Below are 10,931 nucleotides of genomic sequence, written 5' to 3' on the forward strand. Positions count from 1 at the left end.
CAGGTTTACATCGATTTAACGCTGCTAAATTCGACCTAACGTCCTAGTGTAGCCCAGGGCTAACATGGCTGCTACTCTGAAACCAGGGAGGAAGGAGCTTTTGTTTAACTCCTGACTTTCACTGATAGTAGTTAATCATGGATTTTTATTTCTTTTCCCCCATAGGTTTTATGATGGCAGGCAACCTGTGCTGGCTGTCGCAGATCCTACAATAATTAAAACCGTGCTGGTGAAAGAGTGCTTCACCACCTTTACCAACCGGCGGGTAGGCTTGTAATCATTAATATTCATCAGAAAGATGCAATAAAGCCATAAGAACATCAAATACTGTAGTTAAACTCTGTGGAGATACACAAGATATGTTTCGGAGATGCATTCAGAATGAATGCACAGCTGGCATTAATCTAAGTGGCCACTGCATATCCCTAAAGGAACAAGGGAGCAGGGGGACCTCACCTGGAACTAGATCCCCTGGCTCTCCGAGAAAACTGTTTGACTGCACTTTAAAAGCTGCTTAGGTTGTTTACTTTTATTTATTAAATAAAAAAAAAGTTCTTAGGACAAAGTCAGCTCTCAGTTACACCAGTATAAACGAGAGCTGAATTTGATAGTGTGTGTGTGCACGCAAGTGCATGAGCACCAGTCTGAGTTAGTGTGTATACATTTGTAGAGGTCTCCCCCAGTGCGTGTAGAGTTGGTGTCTTCTTGTGGGTGTATCTGCCTAAGTGTAACCAGTGTGGGGAAGTGTATGTGTGTGTGTACATGGGGCGGGAAAAGGATTGCTTTGTGCACTCTTATGTTTAGTAGAGAAACCCAATAGCTTCTTGACAGCTATAAACTTGCCTTTGTCACCCCAGAATTTAGGTCTAGTGGGAGTGCTGGAGTCGGCTGTCTCCCTGGCTCAGGATGAGCAGTGGAAGAGAATTCGTACAGTGCTCTCTCCAACCTTCACCAGTGGGAAGCTAAAGGAGGTAAAACCCAGAGCACACACTAACCCTCGGGTCAGTGCACAGGTGGCATTCAGGCTGAGATAGTTATAATGGTCTGGTCTCTTCAGTCTGATTCAAATGATTAAACTGGCCTATTTCATTTGTGCCTCCTAATGTAAAAGAAAGAAAGAAAGAAAGAAAGAAAAAAGGATTAAAACAAAAAGCCCCTGACAGTAGAAACAGATCAAGTCTGTAAGTATTAATGAACCTCCCCTCTGCTTTTCAGAAGCTAGTCTTAACGAAGAAGTAACATTTGGTATGTTTAAGTCATGTCCTGTAATGTGTATTTCAGATGTTTCCCATTATGAAGCAATATGGGGAGGTTTTGGTGAGAAATGTTCAGAAGAAAGCAGAAAAGGATGAGCCCGTGGAAGTTAAGGAGTGAGTAACTCTTCCAGGAACAGGAACAGCAAATCTTGTTAGCAACTCTTTGGTTCGTTCATTACTGGCAATGCAGGTTGTTCTTTGGATGAACCAGACTTCTGAAGTGATGAACAGGACTATCTGAAGGGCTAAAATGAAATTTAAAAGGGAAAATAGAGGTTAAATCTCAAGAAAATCTCCCTGGGGTGAAACCTGTGGAACATTCTCTCAAGGGAACTGGTGGACGCCCCAAAGTTTGGCACATTTTAAACTAGAGTGGAAAAAACACTATAAAATGTAGCATAGGGAACAACCCTGCACTGGCAAGGAGTTTGAGAGGATGGTTTAACAGACCTTTACTATGTCTAAGGTCTGTGATTTAATACATGAGGACCGAGTCTTGGAGATCAGACAAAACTTGTTTGTAAATATGTGCTTCCATGAAAGTTCTTAGATGGTGAATTCTTTGGGGCAGAGACTGTGTTTTTTTGCCTGCGTTGACCCAGCATGTTTGGGCACTACTGGAATACAAATAATAAATAAATAATATATTATTATTTGATTTTTATTTATTTTTCACAGCTCATTTATTCTACCACTTGAGCACACAGATTTAATATCAGCTGTCAGCAGAACTAGGGCTCCTAACCTCTTAAAAGGCCACAGCCACTTGACAAGATATTCACAGGCCCTTGAATAGGTCTGATTCCACCAGAGGACACACACATAGGCCAATACATTACATTGTGTAGTATCCAGAGCAAGGCTACCAGATTCTAGATTCTGAGTGCTGTAGGTAAATCTTCATGAAACTCTATCCCGTTCCCTTTAGATGTTCTACTTGTGTTGAGTACCTTGCCCCCCTTTACAACAGCATAAAGAAAAGTCTCATGAGAGTTTTCTGTTCTTTAAGGAGATGCAATATAGGAAGGGAGGGAAAAGTTGTAATTACCTATTTCAAACCTTGACTCTCCTATCTGTGTTCTGTTTTCTGTCTTTTCTCAGCATCTTTGGAGCCTATAGCATGGATGTTGTTACTAGCACTTCCTTCGGTGTTATCATTGACTCCATGAACAACCCCAAAGATCCTTTTGTCAAGGAAATCAAGAAGCTAGTGAAGTTTAACTTTTTTGACCCACTCTTCATTTTGATATGTAAGTTGTCTGTTGCTCACTAAAAATTCCATTTAAGTGTTTCGTTTGGAACCGTGACTTCAGCATCAGAATGAGACAAGTGGTCTATCGGTTATACAGTACAAGTGGCTATACCTGAGCCTATAAGCCAATGACTAGGCAACTTTACTGCCAAGGATAAAAGTCTCAAGGGTCACCTTAGACAAATTCTGCTCTAATTTATACCCATACAATCCCACGGATGAGAATCATCTGGAGTTATGCAAGTGCTAGTAAGCTCAGAATTTGGTATATAGGTTGTGGGAAGGATCACAATGCTGTGGGGAAGGTTTGGAGATGTTTGCTGGGACATGAGACGTTAGTGAATATCAGAACGTTGAGGTCAGTCTGAAATGACTGGAAGAATTTCAAAACTTTTAGTTTATTTTCATTCTGGTCCATATCGCTGTAGCATTGGTAGTGCAAACTGGAGGAATGTCCTGCACTCGGAATGTGACTCCCCAGTCTCGGTGACAGCGCCTCCAGTCAGACATGGTGTGAAATAGTGGAATGCTCCTTTTGCTTTCATTTACATTTAGGGCTAAATTATATCATTTGTGCAGAAACCTAAGAAGAGGGAACATGGAGCCCATCTGCCCCACGAGGAACATGGTGGCATACAGGCCCTCAGTGAGCTCCCCAGTACACAGGAGAAATGATCAAACAAAGCCATCATTTAGATGCAGCATATCTTTCTAATAAACATTTCAGTTGTTCTAATTAATATTTTACCATAGATATCTTAGGTGAAATGGACTTCTATTCCCTGGACCTTGCTTCAATCACAGTTATTTTTGTCTCCCTTCTAGTTGTATGCCCGTTCCTCATTCCCCTTCTTAAGAAGATGGATGTGAATTTTTTCCCCAAAGATGCCATAGAATTCTTCACAAAGTCGATCGCCAGAATGAAGGAGGACCGTGAAAAAGAGGCCAAAGGGGTTAGCAGGAGTCTCCCAGTCATGATGCCAGACAACATTCTATATTCAATTAGCCCAAGAGAAAAACACTTACTTGCTTGAGTTAGAGTCCAGCAAAGGACCACAATAGTGTGTGATATCTCAGGCTATATCAGGGTAACACCCATGCAAACTGGATTGCAGTTTGGGTGTGCAAAGATTACGATTTACAGAAAACTACCCATAGTAGTAGACTTGGAGAGCTGGAGCAGACAGAGGGAGAGACTCCACTGAGCAAGCAGTAGAGCTGTGCATCAATACACAGTGCAGTATCACTGATATTGTGGTATTCAGGAGCACAGTCCCCAAAAGAGGCGGTCGTCACTCTCCAAAAATGACAGAATCAGATTTACCTCCCTGCTGGACTTCACCTCCCCCAGAGTAATCCTGTTTTAAGGGAGCTACTTGTGAAAGTCACTTACTGAGATGTAGTTATTACTTTCCCCTAAAATTGCACAGCTACATTAATGAGGGTGCTTTGCAAAGTGGCCAAAGTAGTTTAGCTCTGCAGTCGTCATTCCTTGCGACAGCAAGAGACCAAGTCTGCTGTCTTAGCTGACATCTCTCTGGGACTGGACAGATGGAACCCTCCCAGAAGCGTAAGAGTTTCATGTTTAGACCCGCTGTAACAAGAAAGGCATTTACATTCTCCTGGGTCCTCTCTGGCCACTCCTGGGGACTTTAAAATACAACCTTTATGTTTTGAGACCCATCTTTGTGAGCCTTCCCTAGGGGATCTCTCACCAAACCAGCTCTCCACTGAGCGGTTACTTCTTTTCCCAGGGCCGAGTGGATTTCCTGCAGCTGATGATCGAATCCCAGAACTCTAACACTAGCTATGAAAGCAATGGGGTGACTCACACATATAAAGGTAACACCATAAAAATACTCATACTTGTGAGTGCCTTTGGGGGCTGCTGGAGTGAGGGGAATAGGAACAGGTGTCCTACTGGAGAGGAAATAAATGGTTCATCCCGCCGTCTGCAGCTGGGGAGAGGACTCGTTGATTCACCTGGACTATACATACATTTTTGTCCAGCACAGAGTTAGATGGGGACAAGTGTTCATCCCTTTTATGTAACACTTTTTCCACAAGTAGAATAGAAGACATGCATTCCAGGCCAATTCCTGCTGTATAATCGTTAGCCTTGGCCAGTGAAATATATGGAGTTGGTACCTACCAATATGGTAAGAGGCAAAAGCCAGCTCTGCTCCCCAGCTATTCGTTTGCATTGCATCACTATTCACAATTCATTTAAATACAACTGCTTCAATTACAGCTTGGTTAGAAATATCCTCAGTTCTTCTCAGGACTGGGAGATAGCAGGTGTCCTGTGACATTTATATAACCACAGAATATTTGGGTTAGATAACCTGAAAATGAACCACAGCAAACTTGGCAGGAATCCATGTTTTGCTTTGTGTGTTCTGTATACACTAATCAACAATGCCAGAGGTTACAAAGCAATCATTAGTCCCTGTTTAATTTTCCCACCAGACCCATGAGCCATGCCTATGGGATAATAACAGTAACAAGAATAATAATAACAACAATAATAATAATAATAATAATAATGATTATTTTTATTATTAAGGCTAAGGTTTTTGTCAGGGATATTTTTAGTCAAAGTCAGGGGACCGGTCACTGGCAATAAAGAAAAATTAATGGAAGCCCATGACCGGTTCCCTGACTTTGACTAAAAGTATCCCTGACCAAATGGGGAGCCCAGCTGCGGGGTCCCCACGCCGCCTGCAAAGATTGGGCAGTTGCGGGGGTGCTCCGAGCTCCAGGGTCCCCCTGTTCAGAGCTCCAGGGTAACCCTGCCACCTGCAGCGGCCAGGATCTGTGAAGGATCCCCAGTGCCCACGGTGGCTCAGAGCTCCGGGGTACCCCTGCAGCCGCTCGGAGCTTCTGGGCTGCCTCCCCGCACAGAAGCCAGGAGCGGGAGAGGGTGAGGCCCTGCGGTGGCTGGGAGCTGTGGGGTAGCCCCCACTGCCTGCAGCAGCTCGGAGCTCCGGGGGGGTGGGAGGGAGCGCTGTCCATGTCCATCGGGAGCTGCCGGCAGCCAGGAGCTGTGGCCTTGCCACCTGTATCAACCGGGAGCTGCGGCCCCGGTGCCCACATCTGCCGGGAGCTGCGAGGGGAGCCCTGCCACCCGCATCCGCCAGGAGCTGCGAGGGGACCCCACCGCCTGCAGCCACGAGGAGCTGCGGGTCCTTCCTGCTGCAGCGGGCGGTGGGGGGACCCCGCAGCTCCCGGCCGACTGGGCTGAATTGATGGAGGTCGCTGGAAGTCACAGATTCCGCGATCTCCGTGAAAATTTTTTAGCCTTAATAATAATAAATCGTTGGCCATCTATACTTTTATAAAATACACGATGTGCAAAGAGCGCAACCTATGTGCTGTAATGTTTGGGCCTCAACTTTTCTACTTGTTTTCCTCTCTTCTCACAGGCCTGACTGATACTGAGATTTTGGCACAAGCGTTTATATTCATTTTTGCTGGATATGAGCCCACCAGCAACTCCCTTTGCTACCTGGCTTACAAACTGGCCACCCACCCTGATGTGCAGCAGAAGCTGCAGGATGAGCTAGACTCAGTTTTACCAAACAAGGTAAGAGAATGTTGGCTGCTCAGTGATTGCACAGAGCCTCTTTAAAGCCATTTTCTTCCCTCTAATTAAGTCCAGTTAAGGAGACTGTTCTTTAAAGACGTTAAATACATTGCTAAAAACTACCATTTAATAAATACTGACTCTGCTATCCTGTGGAAGCTCTTGGTGGGCACACTTTAAGAAAGTTCTGCTTTCACTAAAAGGAGAGCCAATAACTTGCTTCCAAAATGGCATATGTTCATTTCAGGTGTGTTACATAAAGTACCATGTGTAGAATATACCACTGCAATCTTGCAAACTCCGCACCATAACTATTACACGCATAATAGCTGTTGTGCATTTCTCAAAATCTCCAGATGATATATGATGGGAAGGGAGGCTGAGGGGATGGTGAACACGGATAACAGTAGCCTGGCAATACCAGAGATTGCGAATCAGTCTTTAGTACAATTTTTAAATCCCCAATCTCAAACCCACACCAGTAACTCTGCCCATGGGACAATAAAATAAATCCTTACTGAGTCATATATGTATATTATACCGATATATACAGACACAGAGACACACACACACACATCTTGTTTTTCTTATATCTGCTTGTCTATATATTTTCCCCATACTACCCTTTTTGCTACCTATTTTTCTCTCTCATCAGAATTCACACACTCCGCAAGGGGCAAATTACCTCAAGTTACTTTAACTTGCTAAACAACAATGAATTGTTTATGAAGCAGTAGCAAAGGGAAACAAGGAGCGATCAGGAGTAGATAGTTACGCTCATGGAAAGGAGATGCTAGATGGGAGACATGGAGTATTCTTGGAACAACTCAGGAAATTCATACCATTATTCATGGGTACTCATATTATGGTGTTCGTGATCTCTTACACTGGACTTCTACATGTTTCAAGAAATGCCACTTTTCAAAAATGCATTGGCCATACCAGGAGGCTCGGAGAATTCCTGATTTTAAGTACAAACTTTGTTTGCAAAAATGGTCAGAGATTTTCAGTAACTTACATTATTTAGGAAAGGAAAATTAAGGTGAATTCTTAGGTTCACACTGAAAGTTCAGTTCAGGATTGAATGTAGAATGTGCACTGTAACAGATGAGAGGGGAGGACATGATGGTTTCCACACTGATCACACGGAAATCTGATCTAGACCACCACATGCCTGACAATCTTTTTCCCATTCCCCTGAAGGCTCCTCTCACCTACAATGCCCTGATGCAGATGGAGTATCTCGACATGGCAGTGAATGAAATCCTTAGGCTGTTTCCTCTTGGAGGACGACTTGAAAGGGTCTGCAAGAAAGACGTAGAGATAAATGGACTGACCATTCCAAAAGACACTGTGGTTATGATCCCACCCTCGGTTCTGCATCGTATCCCAGAATACTGGCCAGAACCAGAGGAGTTCAGACCGGAAAGGTACAGAATCTATATCAATAGGGAATGAGCAATATAATTATCTCTTTTACCGATATTACTTCATTCCTAAATATCAGTCTCTTACAAAGAAATTCTTGTTGTGTTTAATCTTAACACCTGTTTGCCAATACAAAAGCTGGAGAGGATTCATCATTGTGAAGACACACCACTCTTGAGTCCATAGTTAAGGCTGAGTTGAATTTTGCACTTACAGCAGGGATTTAACAACTCTGTTACACATGAAGAATACAGCATATTCTCCTCAGAAGTACAGCACTTCCTCTCTGAGTACAGAGTGAGCTATCTGAGATTGTGCAAGTACATTGGTTGATTAATTTAGGAGTTAAAATTAATTTAAAAAATTGGTCCTTTTGAGAAATTTAGCACCCATTGTCAGACTATTTCTTTCTCCCATCTCAACAACAGAATAATACTGACACTTCAAAACTTCCCATATAGTCAGAACTCACTGAAATCTTTTCTAGAAACTACATTTGAAAACCATTAGGATTAAAGGTAATTTTTCCCATTAGTATTCATCACTGAAAGTTTTTCCTTCAGAAGGGATTGGCTGTAGAGAATTCCACGTAGAACTGCCCTCTTTCAAACTGATACCATCTCCCACTGGTCTCAGTGGGACTGAGGTCATACTTGCCCACAGTTAGATGTCATTTTCAAAATGGCCACCTATCTCCCATTGTTCCCAATAGGACTGAAACAACAGGCTGCTCTTAACAAAGATGTCTGCTGGCTTCACTCTCTCAGAAAACAATGGGAAAGAAATAGTGGTCATTTTGAAAGAGTGGAACTCATGATGCTGCTAGCCTGGGTGCAAAGGACATAATCTGGGCTTTGAACTCAGATCCTCCGCCTCACCCCACCCCAAACAGCCGAAGGGCTGTGTAACTATTAGGCTGCTGGGATAACCAAAGATGTGCTAGTTATAAAAAAGCAAAGTTTCTCTAACACACAATCAGAGGTTCTTTTAGAGAGAGAGAGAGAGAGAGAGATACTTGGCCTCCTTTTTCTTTGCTTCCCTAATTTCTTTCTTACACTTGTAACTGGAATCAGGTTCAGTAAAGAGAACAAAGAGGTCCTGGATCCATACACGTACCTGCCCTTTGGAGCTGGTCCCAGGAACTGCATTGGAATGAGGTTTGCTCTCCTCTCCATGAAAGTTGCTATCGCCAGTCTGCTGCAGAATTTCACCTTCAGACCCTGCAAAGAAACCCAGGTGAGAAAGCCAGATTTACATTTGAAAACTCAGATGTGAAAACCAGATGATTATTCACTGGAAAGAGTGAATTAAAAACAGTTTTAAATACTTTATTTGGGTAAACAGATGGTAGATGGTGACAAATGAAAAATAAATGTGCAACACAGATGTTAGAGCATAGAAGTGTAATACATAGCAGATTGTATATTGCATGCCTGTGTGTATTATATAGTATTCTAAAATATATCATAGGAGTAATTCTATAAGGGAAAAAATAGCAACCAAGGAAACATTACAGGACAGAAAGGAGAGGAAATTGGTTAGTCAGCATTAGTGATACCTTCATTCAAGTACATTAGTCTGGGCCCATTGGGGATGGATGAAACTTCCATAACAAAACCCCAAGCAAGGAGTAAACTCTCCTGGACTGGGGCTTTGATAGAGAACCAAAAGTATGTCCAAGTTTGTAAAACTTATAGTAACGGTGGGGCAGGTTTTGAGTGAACTTGGACTGGATTTTGGGCAAAGAAGAGAAAACAAAGGCATATTATCTCTTTGATAATCTGTGTATATTTTATTTGCTGGGCTACAAATGTTCTTTTCTCTGCTAATGTTGCAGATCCCGCTCAAGCTGAATTCCCGGGGATTCCTGATACCAGAGAAACCTATTGTTCTGAAGTTAGTCCCCAGAGCTTATACCTCACACCCAGAGGAGTAAGACCCAACAGAGTTCACAGCAGCTCGCCAGAGTACCAGCAGAGGCTTTACATCATTGGGTCTCTGCCACAAATGCTGAAGAAGAACTTCCGTTCATTCCAAAGGCATTTACTGAATATCTACATAAAAATTGTGACTGTCAGAAATGTAAACCTGGACAGTGACTGTAAATAGCTTTTATACCATCTACGATTTAGAGAATGTATGTGAAGGAAAAATTCTACTGAGGCACAGCTCTGCTTCTCTGACTCCTTTCTAGGGAGATTCCTCCATCTGGAGAGGGAATTACTGTCTCGTCCAAGAGGCAGTGGGAACTTTTTTGCTGGAAATAGAAATCACTAGAGCTACTGGGGGCAGGGGTGGGTGAATGCCAAGAGTTTTGTGAGTTGTACTGATATTTGAAGAAGTGTGTATAAACTGTTGGGCTGTTGAATTTACTGGGATGTGGTGAGATTATCCTGGAAACCAAATCTCTCTTGGGTCATACGTTAATGGAACAAAAGAATGTAACATGTACAGAGAACAGAATTCATCAAATGTTTGTGAAAGGGCTCTCTGTTGTGTACTCTCAATAATTTGTTCACTTCAGCCTTGAAAAAATATTCAGTCTGGACCCCTGAAATTACCCACACACAGCATCTTCCATTGAATTTACTGAATTTGGTCCTTCATTTAACTTGATCAAAGCTTCCGTTCCTGCTGTAAAATGTATTACAAATAATACGACTCCTACCTCATATTTTGGTTAAGTGGATCACTTTAGGGCAGGGTTATTAATCTGATCACTAACCACACAATGTTACCATTTAATCAATAAAGCAGGGCAAAATTCTGAATGTGGGAGAGACCAAGGAAGAGCCATACGACAATGAACAAAATGACTGCAATGAAAGTTGCACTATTTAGACATTGTTATTGACACTGTAGGCACTGCTATGTGCTAGGCACTCTGTGATATGAGCCCTACTTATTGTATGGGTTGCAAGATCAACCACTTAGTAAGATCAAACTGATAGGAAGAGATCCTCAAGATAAGAGGTAGGCATCTCACCAAATAAGGGTAAATCCATCCTCATCATCGTATCCACTTATTATACTCCACACCTGAACGTAGCCATTATATGAAGAACATACCCTCCTATGTCAATGTCTGTACTTTGACATGCTCACCTTTTACCCCCGATCGGGGATATTGCAGATTATGTATTCCTTATGCCGTCTGATCCTAAACCGAATTTTGCACCCCTTGATAATCTGTACCTTATTCCCTGATAACCAGAAACTTCTATGCTTAAACTCTGTACCATTTTTTTTTATTTTAACATCATCTTAATAAAATTATTAAATCTATTTTCTTTCTATCTTGTAAGCCACTTAGTCAAGTGATTCAAATAAATTTGATAACAAAAACCTCGCCTTAGGTTGTAAATTCCAAGCTGTAAAGCAAGTGCAGCTTTCCCCTTAAGAATCTGCA

At 42.4% G+C, this 10,931-nt stretch overlaps 1 protein-coding gene across 1 annotated transcript in view; it reads left to right on the forward strand.

Moving 5' to 3' along the window:
• Positions 1-10,775, forward strand: part of LOC311526867 (uncharacterized protein) — a 72,531-nt gene extending 61,756 nt beyond the window's left edge. The window contains exons 18-27 of the mRNA XM_084640337.1: positions 166-265; positions 858-971; positions 1,282-1,370; positions 2,358-2,506; positions 3,334-3,461; positions 4,263-4,350; positions 5,934-6,094; positions 7,298-7,524; positions 8,596-8,758; positions 9,360-10,775. Of these exons, the coding sequence (XP_084496463.1) occupies positions 166-265; positions 858-971; positions 1,282-1,370; positions 2,358-2,506; positions 3,334-3,461; positions 4,263-4,350; positions 5,934-6,094; positions 7,298-7,524; positions 8,596-8,758; positions 9,360-9,458 (1,318 nt within the window). The 3' untranslated portion in view covers positions 9,459-10,775. The remainder of the gene's footprint in view (positions 1-165; positions 266-857; positions 972-1,281; positions 1,371-2,357; positions 2,507-3,333; positions 3,462-4,262; positions 4,351-5,933; positions 6,095-7,297; positions 7,525-8,595; positions 8,759-9,359) is intronic.
• The last annotated feature ends 156 nt before the right edge of the window (positions 10,776-10,931 follow it).

Source organism: Lepidochelys olivacea (assembly GCF_965140295.1).
Source record: "Lepidochelys olivacea isolate rLepOli2 genome assembly, chromosome: 10".
Classification (NCBI taxonomy): Eukaryota; Metazoa; Chordata; order Testudines; family Cheloniidae; genus Lepidochelys; species Lepidochelys olivacea.